Here is a 16,831-nt window from a genome sequence, read left to right as displayed (position 1 = left end):
GTTAGTAGTTTGACTGTTATAAAAGAATGGCACAAGCGTTAAGCTTCTGCAATCTAACACTAAAAAAGTGATAAGGTGTGCCAGCTAACAATAAGCTGTGGACCCCGAGGAGAAGTCAGAAAGGGTTTGGGACTGCTTCTGTTTTGAATCCTTCATAGTGCTCATCACTTTGGTGGTCTTTTCAGAAGAGGCAGTTGCAGTGTCACCACCTCTACTGGAAACAATGTGATCGCCAAGAGCTACCGCATTCCCAGCTTGGCAGAGTTTCTTGGCCTTAATGAGCTGTAGATAAGCTCTAGAAAAGAGTAATAATGTTCTAACCAATGGAAAAGATTTACCTTAGTCAGAAAATTTTATTTTAACCTCCTTACTGTAACCATAAAAATGGTCATGTCCAATTACTACCACACATACAGTACATATCTGCATTAGTTAATACGCTAGACAAGGTTTAGGAATGTGTGATAATTGATTTGAGTTAGATATCACACAGGGAGGATGGAAAGCCACCAATTTTTTGAACTACAAGAGGCAGAAAATAAAGAATATTTAATCATAATTAAAACTTCCCTGGTGGTACAAGTTTTACAATACATTATATGGTACGTTAAGTGGTATCATTGAAAAATACCACTCACCCCCCCCCCCCCCCCCTCAAGCCCAAGCCCTCACAGTCATTTTGCTGGACAAAAAAAAAGTTATTTTTTGAAAGTGGGGATGACCAAGTGGAAAGGATAAAAGGGATGCAGTGGAAACAGTTTGAAAATATCAGTGCACAGGAAGAGCAGAGTTTTGACTTTTCAGTGTCTGGGCCACCTTAGTACTACTAGTCTTTTCATTGCTCTTGAAGCAGCCCAGTCAGTATAGTAGCGGTAGACTATGAAAAACAGTATTTAATGATATATTTGTTGGAGCGCTCTGCCCAATTATTAAAGGGGTTATCTGTGCTGTAAAATTTGATGGCCTGTCCTCATGATAGGATACCAATATCTGATCAGTGGGACAACTGTATTGCAAGGGGGAAAAAAAAAATTGAATCACACACTCCACTCCCACGGCCATCGTGTTCGGACTATTATCCTGCAATAGTGATCTTGTTAAAGGGTTAAGCATTCTGCAAAATAAGATCTAAATAAAATGCAAACATAAATTAATTCACTTACTTTAACCTCAAAGATGTTAGAAGGCAAAATATTTCACATGCTCCAATCCAAGCCCTGGTACCTTGCAATTTACCATTAAAATGAGACGCACCATGAGGATCAAAGCCTTCCTTCCAAGCATCTTCAATCAATTCTTGAATCTTAGGAATACAGGGGATGTATCTATAATCTAGAAGAAATATAAATGCATAAAAATATTTACCACATTGTATCTTTTATGCAGACTGTGTACATTTGGCTAGTAGAACACAGATTAAAGGCCCAATGTCCACGGGCGGATTTAACGTGTCGAACCCGCAAATCACGCAGTTCATAGGGATGCATTAGCATCTGCAAAACAATTTGAAGCATGCGGATGGGTTTTCTCTTATTTTCACACCGGTGTGCGGATCGCACGTGCGGGAAGAAATCGTAGCAGGCTTTATTTTTCTGCGGATCCCACAGGGATGGCTTCCATCGAAGTAAATGGAAACCGTCCGATCCTGCTAGGAAAGCAGGAGATTAAAAAAATAATAAATAAATAAATTGCACTGCGCATGCGTCAGGCACGTCGGCCAGCGCACCTCCCTTTAAGGGGTCAGTTTATCACAATAAAATTATCCTTTTGCTCTGATATTGTAATCACCTACTTATATCACAAGTTTCATTCAATTGTGACAACTCCGTCCAGAGAATGTTTTTTTTTTTTTTTGACAATTAGTTTATTTTAATAAAATACCTTGTAAGAAGTCTTTATATGCATCATTCAACAAAATGGAAGAAAACAGCATTTGAAAATTTCGAAAGCCACAGCCCCATCCTGTGTCACCAGCAGACCTACTAAAGTGATTTAGTGGAGAGCAAAGCCAGACACGACGCACTTCTGGGCCAGCAGTGTTATAATACTGATACAATGCTTCCAGAACTCCTGGATAAACAAGATTAGACATAAATTAGCCTATACAGATATAGAATGAAATTTACTTACAGTAAGCATTAGAAACGTATGTATGAATGCTGTAATCTTATCTTTTGAACATAAAATCTACACTTAGGTCGTAATTTGTCATTTACTTGACAATAAGTAACTGGAAATGACAACTCATTAAACAAAATAGGACAACTCAGTAGGAGGAACAACGTACTTCATACGAAACTGACGAAATCTTATCTGAAATTACAATATATACACCTACGAAAATAACTAGCGAGTGATGCATTCTGGCTAGAAGTCCTTCAATAGATGAAAACATTTGTGTTCTATAACGGCATGCACATTTCCATATGAAGCACTGTATGGGAAAGCATGGCACGTCAACCTTTGTTAAAGGGGTTTTCCAGGGAGACTACTATTGATGACCTATCCTTAGGGTAGGTTATCAATAGTCGATCGGCTGCGGGCCGTCACTCGGGACCCCGACCGATCAGCTGAGTGGGTGCATGCTGTCAGCGCTGAACATACACAGGAGTCAGAGCTGAAGTCTCCATACCGACCTCTGTGTAGTGGCCTGTGTGGAGGCTTCCGCTCCAACTTCTGTGTATTTGCAGCGCTAACAGCATGTGCCCGCTCAGCTGATCTGTCGGGGTCCTGAGCGACGGATCCCAGCTGATCAACTATTGAGGACCTATCCTAAAGATAGGTCACCGGTAGTATTCTCCCTGGAAAATCTCTTTAAAATGTTGTCCCTTAGCCTCTCTTGCATACCACCTGTCTATCACCCTTTGCCCATATTGAGCGTGTCACAAACGGATTGTTACTAAATACGGTATGTATTAAAGTGGTATTTTAGACTTTTTTTTTTTTTAACTGATGACTCTTTACCTGGGAAAGCCGCTCAGAACACCTCTGTCTATTAGCAGATTGTCTGGCCCGTTGTCAATGCAGCAGACCAGTCATCGCTATCAGTGGTCGTGGGACCGCCTGCTTCACTGCCATTGAAACAGTAGGAGGGTTGCCCTTCTCCTACACTTCCTGCTTCTCTTATAGTTAAAACATCATGTCTTATCCTGAGCGTTAAGTGTAGGAGAAGTGTAGCGCCCCCAACTGAATTAACTATGTGCAGTATTGCAGCTTAACCCCATTCATTTCAATGCTACTGAGGTGTAAACACCAGATACAACCCATGGTCAGGTGTGGCGCTGTTTTTTAGCGGCAAGTAGTCATGTTTTCTTTCTAATAAGGTTTTTAAAATTTACTTTCTATGAGCAAACCTATATCTATCCAGAAACCGGAAGGGCCCAATTTCAATCCCATACTTTTCCCTAAATAAGTCAATGCGCCCTTCTTCTGCATCCCTATGTAAAGGCATGGGAAAAAGATCTGCCACAGAATAGAGACTCAGCCGCCTGAAATGAAAGGTTTTTAAATGTGACATCAATGTCACCTCTCTAAACCCAGGCTACAAAGTGCTCCTTCCTATGGCCACTAAGCTAAAACTGATTAGCTTGGTGCCTGCAGGAGGGGTATAGCTGGTAGAAGGAGCCAACACTTTTTCTGCTAAGTGTCCGCCTATTAGTGGCAGTAGCTATACCCCATGGTCCAAGCTGTGTCCACCAATGACACAAACGAGAAAAAAATAAATTAGTATTCCCTTGCAAGATGTTAAATCCAGTATTGATTGGTTATTTAGAAATGAGAAATTATCTAGTATGCTTTTAGACAAACAACCATTTTCTGAAAAATTGGCAGCCTTGAATAGAATATGCCTATTCTCACATATCTCTCCTTGCCCCTACCCCAATGCTTCTTTCTTAACCTTTACATGTCACTTTTTGGCAGGCTTGCCTAGGTCCCCTTATCCTTCCCCATACCCATCTCTTTTTTTCCTCACTTACTTTCCTTTATACTCTCTCTTGCTTGTTTTCGCTGATGGCTCCTTTACACCTCGACTTGCTTTCCTTCCTCTTTATTTTCGCTTCCTTCAGGTCTATATTTTACCCACCAAGTAGACATGGACTGTTGATCTAGACTTTGGCCAATGACCACCCGTTCTATTGAAGATCAGCACAGCCCTATGCAAAATTGACATTTGTGTATGTTTCGGGACTTTTGAGCAAAGCTGGTCATTTTACTAATCCTATCCTTCCAATTATTACTCTACTCTTAGACTTTCTTACCCATTTTACTTGTTTGTTTACATGGTTTTAGTGTAACTTTATTCTTTTACCCCTTAGTTTACAATGCTATACTCTTGCACAATGCCACACTTGTTACTTTTATTGAAAATAAATCTTTAAAACCTTAAAAAAAATATATAAATATCTATCTATGCTAATGTTTTATGTTGAGTTTACCATAAGATGTTTCAGTGTTCTCTAAGGCCATTAACTCACACAGCTGTATGCGACTTGCACCCAAGATTATCAGGTGCAACTCATACCGGACAGCGGATTTGCTGCACGTAATGGGTCTTTGTTCTGTCTGTGAAATACACAGACAGCACATGGACTAAGAATATGGTGAAAATTGAAATAAATTTATTAAAAAAAAAACAAAAAACACACACAACCACAAAAAGGATTTGTGCACACTGCAGCACATACAGGCCTACTCTGTATAATATTATCTCCTAGTAGCTATGCATTAGGGAAGAATGCCTCTGTACACAGTTTAATAGAGCATGACATTTTTTTTCCTTAATGGGCACAAAGTGAAAAAAAAATAGGTATGAAATTGGAGACAGAGAGGTGCAAATAAAGGACTTGTATACACCTCTATGGAAGCCTATGTGGCTCTGTACAGAACAGCCTATAAATACCAACCTGAAGTCCTTGTTCTACCATCATCTACACCGGTAGCTAAAGACTCCAACATTTCAGCTTTATGCAGGTGATATTCCATGGGATCCATTCGTCCTCTTGCAACTGCTCTTTCTAGATTTCGTACAGATTGCTGTCGATATCCTCCTGAATTGTCTAGGCCAAACTGTCTCTAGTACATAAAATAAAACACCATGCTACAATATATAGTATTTGTTTCTGAAAAAAAAAATCTTAGTTTTTATAAGAAAATGAATCTTTAAACAATCAACTTTTTAACACAATGGGATAACTATCAACTCAATTCTAGGATTTTTCTGGCGTAATTATATTGAAACACAAATTCTGTTTTTATGAAGTCTGCAACAATTTCAACACATTCAAATGTGTAATTTAAAATTTTTTTTTTTTAAGTGGAGCTTCAGCATCGCAGCTTACTTACAAAAGGTTTCTTAAACATTTCCAATTGTGTAGAAAAAGTTGTGCTAGGCTCCAAGATTTAGACGACCGGATATAGGATGGGTTTTCACGCCGAGCCGATATACGGTGTCCTTGTCTGCATGGGGGGGGGGGGGGAGGAAGAGACGGGAGCAGGAACTGAGCTCCCGCCTCTTCCCCGCCCCGCACCACTATTTGCAATGGGAGGGGCAGGGCTAAGCACAGTTACTTAGCTCCACCCCCATCTCACCCCTCCTATTGCAAATAGTGGCAAGGTGCGGAAGCCCAGTACCTGCTCCTGACTCTTCCATCCTCCTTCCCCTGCATACAAGGACACCGTATATCGGCCAGGCGTGAAAACCCAGCCAATATACGGTCATCTAAATAAGCCCTAACATGGTATACCCCCCATTATGTTGGCAAGTTGTAAAGTTCTATAGCTAGTAAGAATTCTATTACCGTGAAACTATTTTAACTTCCAACAGCTAAAGCGTTATTAGACTGAGTTTTGCATATTACGAATAACACAAGTAATATAAAGAATATTGCTCACATATCATTCTGCACCATTAACTATCAAAATCAGTCATATCTATCTGTGATTTATTTAGTGCCATTTTTTTTCTGTCTATTGATTGGCAGCTCACAAAGTAATTATTTTAACATTTTAAATCCTACTATTAACCCTTTGCAATCCAAGTTGTATCCTGGTTTTCTTAGGGGGCTAACTCTTTTTCTGCTGTTATACGACGGCACTATATGCTGGTAAAGCCAGTAGTGCATGAGGTGACATGTTAGATTGGCTCCGACAGCAGAGAGGCTGGCAATATACAGTAAGAGAACCCCGACGGATGTATTTCATCATCAGAGCTGTACAGCCTTAAATCATAATGTCTTTAGACGTCAGACAGTGGATTGGAGAGGGTTAATACTAATTTCATTATAAGACCAATTTAAAGAAGCCCAAGTACCTGTAATTTTTGGAATTCTTCTTTCTCTCTCTCTGACTCTTCTACTCTTCTCTGTTGATCTTCCTCAGCCTGTAGCTGTCTGGCCAATACGGAGTCACTGGTAACCTTGGCTGTGAGAACAAAATATATAGCATTATCCTAAGCCTTTCCAAATATAGGTAAAAACTGGTAATCCTCCCATGTCATTTTTTGGGTTTTGTTTTAACAGCGCTATTACTAGATTGCAGGAGGAGAGGCTTTAATCCCATTCCGCATTTCCACTATCGGTTGGCATTACAGCCCAGCACAGAGCACCGTAAATTTACTGTGCTTGGTCCTGAAAGGGTTAAGGTACATGTGATTTTTGTGTTTTTGGGAAGCAAAACAAAGGAAAGATAGCAATTCTGGCAGTAAATTACTTTTACTGTATTTGCCATGCAGGATAAATAAAATATTTTCATTGTCTGGGTTGCTAGAAATTCCACAAGATCTATTATGTGTTGCTTTTTACATTTCTTTTGGCATTATAAAAAGGTTTAAAAAGGGTTTTTTTGTGGGGAAAACGCATTTTTGTTTACTGGATTTTCTTTTCTTTAAAATCAAGTTTAACGTCGAACAATTGCATCTTCAAGTCCCCTTGAAGGACTAATGGTGTCAATCATTAGGATAGTACACTGCCTTAGGTATGTAGTGCGATCTACCAAGCCTACTAGACTCTGCTGGAGGCAGATATGAAGGCTTTTGTCAGGCTTCTGGATGCTATGGGAACCTATTGCTATTTTACAATTGCACTGCAGGGTGCAATAGGAGCACCCTTTCCCTGTCAGCAACTGCAGCATATAAGCAGATATTGATTATGGCATGTAAGAGGTTAAGCTACCAGGACCTAAGGTTTCTCAAGTCCTGGCATTTAGAGTGCCTATCAAGTCATACCTATGGCATGGCTTGGCAGAATGCCTGTCCGATTGCTGTACAGTATGATGTAACGCTAAGGCATATTGCAGGACAATTTTGTTCGTATGCAGCAAAGTTCGTAACTCGGACATTTGCAAGTAGGGGATTATCTGTAGTGGTTTCAAGTTTATTAGCCGTCACCAGCATAAGATAAGGAAATGCTCTCTCTAACATTATGGAGAACCATCATGTCATAGTCTGTCTGGTACCACACGGTACTTGAGTCAGCAATTTTAGAGACAATTAGCTATCTGTGTAGTGCTGCAACCAGGTTCATGAAGTTTGACTCGGAGTGGAGCTCTTGAGTCATGGAGGCAGCTTATGCTGGCTTTTTCCCACCCATTGCACGCAAAGTGATAGCTCTCTCCCTATACACAAAAGGGATGAGACTGTGCATATGCATGAAGCAAGCGGGAAGAAGCTGGCATGGCTCACCTCCATGACTTGAGAGCTCTGCTCTGAGTCACGCTTCATGAACCTGGTGACAGAATCCCTTTAAGTACATTAGAACATTAGTCACTCTCCATCCCACTTATAATAGAAGGCCATATGCCCTAACTGGGTATATGGCAGAAGTTTTTTTTTTGTTTTTTTTTTAATAATTGGTAAAACGTTACTGATTTTATTTTTACTTTTTTTTAGTCCCCCTAGGGGACCACAACTTGTGATGCTTTGATCGCTCCTGCAGTATGATGTAATGCCATAGCTTTACATCATACTACAATCTAACAGGCAGTCTATCAAGCCACCCCACGGGGACGGCTTGATAGACATTCTGCCATGACAGCCCTGGGGCCTTTTAAAACGCCCTGGCTACCAGGACACCCACACGGCTCCCTGCGATCTCATCATGGGGAAATGGCGTACGGGATCCCCGAACATCGGTTGGGGGATTTAAATGCCGCTGTCAGAAATTATAGCAGCATTTAAAGGGTTAACAATGCCAATTAGCCGTGTGGCTCGCCATAGCTGTTGCCTGCAAGCGTCAGCTGTAAGAAGCAGCCGGCACCCACGGTGTATGGAGGTAGACAGCTGCATGATCTCCCTCTATACATGTACTGCAACGGCAGGATGTAAAAACACTATAGGCGGTCACTAAAAGGTGAAGGAAATGTCCATATTGTCTACTGTGAAAATCTGCAGCATAAACTGACAACTTGCGGATATAAAATCCACAGGAGAAATTACGCTGTACAGAATGTGGATGAGATTTCTTGAAGTTTCGTTCACATGGCTTGTCCTATAATACACTACATATTTTGCATAATACAAATTAGCAGTGGAAAATATGGTGTGAACAGACCCCAAAGCTTGGGTAGGATAGGGCTTTTTGTTTCTCTTGAAACCTGTGTCAGAGTCCCTGTCCTTTTTGCATCCCACTAGGAATGGGAATACTTGGGGAGTCTGCATCCCAAGAATTAAAAAAAAAAAAAAACCTGCCTGCCCATTATTGATGTGGATTTCACAAGGCATCAGTGTCGATCAGCTCAATCGGCAGTGGCTATTCTGCACATGGATCCACAGCATCTTCAAATAAAAAGTATAAGGTCTCCCTCATACAGGCATTTGCAAAAACACATTTACTGCAGATTCAGCCTGGATTTAGCAGGGCTGGCATTCTTTATGCCAGTGTTTTCAGCAGAGGATGCTGGGGAAAAAATAAATTTAAATAAAAAAAACAAAAAACAAACAGTACTCACCTAGCAGCTGTTGTCAGGGTGCTGGCCACGGGTCTGTCACTGCTCTGCGCTTTCACTGCATTTACAGATGATCTATTGCTGTAAGCGAGGTTTAAGAACCCAGCCTCCAGCAATAGATTGCTGCGATTGGTTGCTCGATGCCCAATCACAGCCATTCATTGACTGTCTCAGCCAATAAGAGCATGAACATGTCTTTAGGCTGGCTAAGACAGTCAATGAATGGCTGTAATTGGGCATCGAGCCAGCGTCGAGAACCAATCGCAGCAATCTATTGCTAGAGGCGGGGTTCTCAAACCGCACAGCAATAGATCATTCTGTCAGTGCATGGGAAGTCCGGAGCAGCGTCAGATCAGCGGCCGGGACACTGACGGCAACTGCTAGGCGAGTATGGATTTTTTCCCATCTAGTGTAGCCAAGACTGGTTTTCAGGGTAGGGCTTATATTGCAAGCCCTCCCCTTGAAAAATCAGTGTGCGGTTAACGTTGCTATAAACACGGCACCAAGTTTTGCTTCGTTTTCAGCAGACCTGAAACTGCTGCCCATTCATTTAATTGGCGATGCAGGGCTGAAAACGCCCAAAGATAGAACATGCAATACTGTCAAAGCTCAGCGTTGGAAACGCTGCGTTTTGACGCTTGTGTGAGCAGCCCCACTGAAATGAATGGGAGTGTTGTACAGCGCTTAGCGCAGCGCTAAAAGCTGTACAAAAACGCCTGTGTGAGGGAGGTCTAAGTCAGAAATAATCCCATGGATTTCTGCGGCAGATTGTTGCCCCTGGGAACTCACCAGTTATGCCCACACGTAGTGGATTTTGGTGTGGATCAGTGTCAAAACTCACACTCATTTGAGGATTTGAAATCTGTAGCATAAGCTTATATACTCTGCATTTAAAATCCACGTTGCACATCAGTTCTGATGCAGATTAGAAAAACAAGGTCGTATGACCTGTAATATGCATGATGGGAATTTTCTGTATGGAAATTCCACAGCATTTAAACTAAGTACAAACAGGTCTTTAAGCTTAAAAAAAATAATAATTTAGCCTAAACTTGCAGATCTTGTATACAAAATAAAACATGGTTTAGATCACATGCTTGAAGGGATTCAGCCACCAGGTTCATGCTGCCTGAAGCACATTGCATCATCTATGTGTTATTCTGAAAAGCTGCAGTATTTCAAAATAAACACACTTTAGAGTTTAACTCAGAAAGGCGCCTCTAGTCACGCAAGACAGTGGCCTCTCCCTGCCCGCACCATGTAGTGACAGATCTCTTCCGACACAAGAGCTGTCACTCTAGATGATGCAAGTTGGGAGCGGCCATCCCCGTGAGTTGGAGCGCCCTTCTGAGTCAAAGTACATTAATTCTGAAATGCCACCAGTGTGTTCCAGAATAAGAAAACACATGGGTGAAATGTGCCTACTTGTCCCAGGTTCGTGCAACCCATTGTTTGGGCAGCATAAACCTCTCTGACAGGTTCCCAATAAATTTGCACCATAAATACTCATGAATAGTTAGCCCAACACATCAACAAGTTCAACTGTACTTTAGTGTGTACACAAACAATTGCGTCTCTTCTTGACTTGCATTTGCTTTAATGCAAGAAGTGAACAACTAAGGCGGCCTTCGCACTTGCAATAAAAATCGTGCGAGAGAGTGCAAAACACAGGATTATGAAAGCAATGATTTTCAATGGTCTCATTCCCATTAGCGATATTGCGATTTAAAATATATCTTTCTGCGGTTTGCAATTTTTAATCACCCATGTTTCCCAATGGTGCCTCCTTTTTATTGCAACACAATGCACGAACTTGCAATTTTTGTGCGATGCGTTTTTAACATTAGAAACTTTTATTGACGTTCATGCAAAAAAAAAAAAAAAAAAAAAAATAAAACACAGGATTTTATCGCGGGGGGCAGTGATGCGATGCAAGATTGCTCTTAAGAAAAAGCATCGCTGACGCTCAAAAAACACCTGAACACAATTGCGATTTTGCCACAATTTTCTAGCGGCATAATCGTGATCGCCAGTGTGAAAGAGCCCTAACTCACCAATTTTAAGCTAGCTTCAATACATAAAACTCAGTCGATGGAAAAGACCAGATGTCACAAGGCACCACTGTGGTCACTTTATAGTAATAACAGCGGGCAAAACATAAAAGACGCACCTGTGTGATAGTTTTCCTCCAAGTGCAGGTTCACATGTTCTTCTAGAAGGTTACCATTTGCACAAACTAGAGAACACATGGGGCATTCATACCGATGTTTGGCGTTTCCTAATGAGAAAAAAAAATATCAAAATCAGTAACAGACAAAGAAAATAAAAAATAAAAAACAGAAAACTTCAAAAACTGCAGCAAAGACCATAGCATTCCCGTTTCACACTGTAATCTCCATAAACACCACGGGGAGACTCTTGAAAACTATCTAAGAGAACTATAAGAAATGAAAACTCTACTGCGATTGGCTGCTATGGGTAACGAAAGCAGGTTCTCTTTGTTTTTGTTTTAAAGGCAGTTTCATAAGGCCGTATACCCACGGACAGATTATCGCTGCGGAAATCGTGGTCAGACACCCACCGTGAATTCCACAGCAATGTCCGTCCATAGAAATGCTGTGGTAAACGATTCTTTCATGCTCAAGAGCAGAAATCAACTGTGATGTTCCGCTCGCAGGGAAGAATCGCAGCGAGTTCTATTCTGTGCGGAAAATCGTGGGGGCGGCTTCCGTTGTAGTCAATGGAAGCCATCCATTCCTCGATACTTCTGCAGTGTCCACAGCACAGAATATCGTGGGACAGACGGGTTCCATTGACTGCAATGGAAGCCGTCCGTACGATTTTCCGCACAGAAAAAAACATGCTGCAATTTTCGCCCGCGAGCGGAAAATCGCAGTTGATTTCCACTTGTCACGTGCTGAACTGCACATGCACACCGGGCGATTCGCTGCGATATTTCGCAGCCGGAACCCGACCCAGCCATGGGCATGAGGCCTTAATCTCCAAAAATGTATCTAGAAAACATCAAGATATTTTAGATGAATGTCCAAATGTATCATTTCTGAGGCAATTAAGAAAAGTATATAGAAAGTTAGGATGGAAGAGCTGCGCGTGTCACTCTAATTGTAGCAGCTATAGGACGGCAGCCTTATTGGTTGGCATTCAGCTTGAGGGCGGTTTCACACGGGCATATTTGCGTGCAATGCACAAAGAATGGAACTCATTTTCAATGGGTTAATTTTCGTTTTTGTTCTTGAAATGCGTGTGAAAAACGAAAAAAAATGCAAAATGCTCTATTTTAGTGTATATTTGCGCACCAAAGGCCTATAGGAGTCTAAGGGGGATGCACAAATGTGCATCCCATAAACCCACAAGATTGTATAATACGCTGCACAATTTCACAAGGACCAATTAGTCTAAAGAGCCTTTTAACCCAGGGTGCGGCTCTGTTCAGCACCTATGTGAATTGTCCTGGTTAGCGTGAAAAAGTACAGTAAAATGCGCAAATACATATAAGATAGCGTGATGTTTTTGTACAGTGAGCGTCACGCTATCGCATGCCATTTGCACATACACTCGTGGAAGCCACCCTTACCTGACATAGCTCAAAAAATAAATCAGGATCAAACACGCCCTGTGTATAGGCGATATAGGTTCTTGGTGGGACAACATTCACATACAACACGTATGACACATATACCACATGCCTTTATTGGGGGAGGCTAAGAGATCTGGATGTTCCAATTCTACATGCAGCTCAAGTTTGTCTATGGAGGTTGTAGCTTCACCACAGAAAGGGCATGGTACAAGGTCTTCAGCAGATGCCTGAGGTGGGGGGTTGTCTTCCATAACAGTGGCACTGCCGAATCCAAAGTCTTTAGGTGCTGGAAGTGCCCTGATAAAGTCACCATTTCTGGGGATGCCGTCTGCTTTGCGGCCAAATTGCTCTTTGTTCTCCTTCCGTCCCACGGGAAGCTTCCATCCTTCCGCTGTCCTGTGGTTTCCCTCAACATGCTCCTTCCTCACTACACTGCTGGAAGAGTTTGGGCCTTCACGGACTCCGTCAGCAGCCTGTGGCTCCCAGGTGTCGGCATGTGCCGTATGTACGTGATTGCTCAGCTCATCATATGTGAGACCAGCGACAGTACAGAGGGGACAGCAGCCATCTTGTTCCACGTGTACCACAAGCAGGTGGCTCTTCATGTCATCCTCAGAGGGGACTTCCTGCGTGCAGATGTCACAGACCAGCATGCCGTCAGTAGGACCTTCACAGGTGGATACGGGGTCCTAAATCTGGTGAAAGATAAAAAGGGTTAATACACAGAAGATGGGAGGAGAGCGTGCGCACGATCCGGCAGACGCGGTGCCACGCTTAGATCAGGGCCATTGTTTAAGGAGCCACATAGGAATAAGTACTAGAAACCACCCAGCGGTACATGTGCACACGGCCAGCCGATGGCAGGAGGGGTCCACCCCAATGTCATCATGTATGAAGGATCTACTAGAATGGGTTGTATAATAGACCCTACTGGATCTCCTGACATATCAGACACCTGGGCAGCTAATATGCAACATATAAAACAAAGTAAGCATACATACATGTACCTGTGTGCCCACCACATATATCACATGCATACGTACATACATGTACCCACCACATATATCACATGCATGTAATATATGACATCCAATAAAGGCTGCTATGGATTCCCATTATAGAGATGCAGCAGCCCCCAGTATCAGGCGGCCCCGCTACCTGCCCCCATATCGGTGCACACACTGCCTTTCACTTCTCAGTTTCTTTTTCCCTCTCTGTACTCAGCTGACACTGTACTAATAACTGTGGGAGCCCCGTCACACGTGACGTATAACTCCGGCGCCACTGTACGGAACCTGCACGGCGTACTATAGTGCTGAGGCAAAGACCGCCCACAAGTGACGTCTAGTTTTTGAGCCAGCGTACGGAACCTGCATTCTAATTGGCAGTCCTGACCAACTGTGACGTATAATTCGTGCGCCGGCGTACGGAATCTAGAGCGCTAGAATTCTTATGGAGGCCGCCATGATGTGATTCTCTTGAGTAGTCCTTGTCCGCTGGTTGTGGAAGGAAAGAACGTGGGGACTGCAGGGCTCATACGGCAGTATAATGTGACAGCAGGGGGCTTCATTTGCTTTTCAGAGCGTGACTCTGCGTTCCTATAAGGGACACTACTTTTCCAATCGTAATCGGCAACCCTACAAAATGCCAAAGGCCACTTGTACCCGTGCTGTGCGCAGGCAGTACGCAGTGACATATTGTACGGGCTGTGGGCTGCCCATCACCATGTACGCATAGTTATATCATGAGCGGTAACATACCCTCCTATGGGAGATATGTACAACATATTCTGTGTGCAAAACGTGCCTGAAAAACACTTTAGTGACACGCCCGTATGAGCCCGGAAACAAGACCCAGTCCTATATTAATTTTTGCCCCAAAAGAGGCGCTCGCTCCAGGTCACTCCGGCACGGTGCCCACAGAAGATTACGTTCTGGTTATGGAGTTCATAAATCCCGCCTCCATGAAGCGATGGCTCTGGTTGGTTCTTCCAGCGGTGCTCATCCAATCAATGCAGCACTGGATGACCCAATCACAGGCATTGCTTCATGGAGGCGGGATTTATGAATCCTGTAACCAGAAAAAATGGTTTTCTATAAGCAGCCGAGGACTGTGGGAACTGCTGGGAGCTCTGGAGGGACCTGGACCGAGCCTGCTAGGTAATGTATTACTTTTTTTTTCTAATGTAACGTCACTAGGGCTTATTTTCGGGGCGAGCTTTTATTTCAAGCCTCAAAAATCCTGAAAAATCTGACTAGGGCTTATTTTTGGGGGAACACCGTACGTCTTCCACCCAGTCACTAAAGTAGGAGCTCACGCCCGCTATCACAACAGCAATCTGTAAGGCAGTAAGACCCTGTGACATCACTACCATCCTGTACAATGCCAATATGTACAGAATATGACCACACCATATTAGAAATGTGGCTAACACTCCCAGTTATACTCATCTTAATATAGCACCAACATATTCTGTAGCGCTTACGAAACAGGGAAAATGGAAACAAAACCATAGTAACATCTAGTAATCAGCTGATGGAAACACTAGGGGTGAGGGTCCTGCTCCAACAAGCTTACATACTACAAGTAATGGGGTGATACAGAAGGTGAAGGGGCTGGAGATGTGCACGGTAAGGCGGGGTGGATAGTGTAGGATGCTATACACACAGACAATGATGAGAATTTAGCTGTATAGTGGCTGAATTGGTGTGACTGTAGGGGGCGGTTGATTGCAGCTAGCAGAGATTGCAGTCAGTAGGACAGGAAGCACCAGGGTTTGGTTTAGGAGATGTGGTATGCCTCCCTGAAGAGATACATTTTTAGAGCTCGTCTGAAGTTTAGTGTGTCAGGGATTGCCCCGATAGTTTGTGACTGTGCAGGGAAAAAAACGTTTAAAAAAAACTGAGGCAAAATACTAATTTTTTAGCATTTTGCCTCACTAAAAACGCAATAAAAATGGATCAAAAAGGCCATATGTACCCCAAAATGGTACCAGTAAAAACTACAGCTCGTCGCGCAAAAAATAAGCCCTCATAGAGCTCCGAACATAGAAAAATAAAAAAGTTACAGGACTTTGAATGCAGCCATATAGGGAAAAAATTTTTCCAAAAAAAGGGTTTCTATTGCAGAAAAGTGGAAAAACCTAAAAAAAATGTAAGAATTTTGGTATTGTTGTAACCATCCCGACCCGCAGAAAAAATAGATTGTGTCATTTATGCTGCATGATTAACGCTGTAAAAAAAAATAATCTATGGCAGAATTGATGCGTTTTCTCTCCCTGTTATCATAAAAAAAATAATAAAAGTTTTACAATATAGTCAATGTACCCCAAAATGGCACCGATAAAAACTACAGTTCGCCACGCAAAAAAACAAGCCCTTATACGGCCGCGTCGACGGAAAAATAAAAAAGTTATGAATTTTGAAAAATGGAGAAGAAAATCCACCAAAAATCGTTGCGTCCTCAAGCCCAAAATAGGCCATGTCCTTAAGGGGTTAAACAAAAGTCATAACCCCCAGATTTCGGTAGGGAACTCCCAATCATCTTCTTGCTGCCATAATCATAGGTGACATGAAGCAGCTGAAGGCTCACTGACTACAAAGTACTGTAGGGAAATTATAACTTCCTTTACGGAACTGTTGAAACATTTTGGTGCCTACTTTTTTGTGCAAATATTTATGGAGGAAATATGTACTTCACTTTTAGGCTATCTTCACACGGGCGAGCATGACATCAGGCCATGAAACCCACACCCATATCACACCCGCCATCCATGTGAAAGCCCCAGGGATGCGAGGCGTTTTCATGTGAAACCAGCCTTGCATCACTTTGGGGATGAAGAGCACCTCTGTCACGGCTGTCACAGCCACAGGAGAGGATCGCAGAGTTCTTCCATTGCTTTCTATAGGACCGGCGCTGCTGCCATTGGTCACATTGAAAACAATGGGGCTGAGATGCGATATAACGCAGCCAGATAGAACATGCCGTGATTTGTTTCCTGTACTATGGTGCCATGCGGGAAAACGTCACTTTTGTGTATGACCGCATTCAAATTATTTTCTCTGCCCTGTGAAGCTGGCCTTAGGCGCAGCGTCAGGGGAAAGAAGCATTAATACATAAGGGCTCATTCATGTGAGCGTAAATATGTAGCGTATTAAGCGGTGAACGGCGTCAATGAAAGTACATGTGATTTGATCCATTCACATTTGCGTACATACATTGCGTATAATACGCACATGAATTAGAACACAGCATGTTGTAATTCACATATTACGCTCATCCAGCCCTATTGTT

At 42.6% G+C, this 16,831-nt stretch overlaps 1 protein-coding gene across 7 annotated transcripts in view; it reads right to left on the bottom strand.

The window, feature by feature from the left end:
• The window catches only part of ZUP1 (zinc finger containing ubiquitin peptidase 1), a 32,838-nt gene extending 18,998 nt beyond the window's left edge, over positions 1-13,840 (bottom strand). Inside the window, exons 1-7 of one of the 7 annotated variants that reach the window (XM_066606804.1) lie at positions 13,582-13,840; positions 12,648-13,233; positions 11,111-11,218; positions 6,311-6,420; positions 4,905-5,073; positions 1,882-2,070; positions 1,164-1,332 (exon numbers count right to left, since the gene is read on the bottom strand). In XM_066606804.1, the coding sequence (XP_066462901.1) occupies positions 1,164-1,332; positions 1,882-2,070; positions 4,905-5,073; positions 6,311-6,420; positions 11,111-11,218; positions 12,648-13,191 (1,289 nt within the window). In that variant the 5' untranslated portion in view covers positions 13,192-13,233; positions 13,582-13,840. The other 6 variants (XM_066606813.1, XM_066606796.1, XM_066606830.1 and 3 more) reach the window with 6 other exon arrangements.
• Between the last annotated feature and the right edge of the window lie 2,991 nt (positions 13,841-16,831).

The sequence above is a fragment of the Eleutherodactylus coqui genome, chromosome 1 (genome assembly GCF_035609145.1).
Source record: "Eleutherodactylus coqui strain aEleCoq1 chromosome 1, aEleCoq1.hap1, whole genome shotgun sequence".
Taxonomy (NCBI): domain Eukaryota; kingdom Metazoa; phylum Chordata; class Amphibia; order Anura; family Eleutherodactylidae; genus Eleutherodactylus; species Eleutherodactylus coqui.
This window is presented reverse-complemented; position numbering and strand designations above follow the sequence as displayed.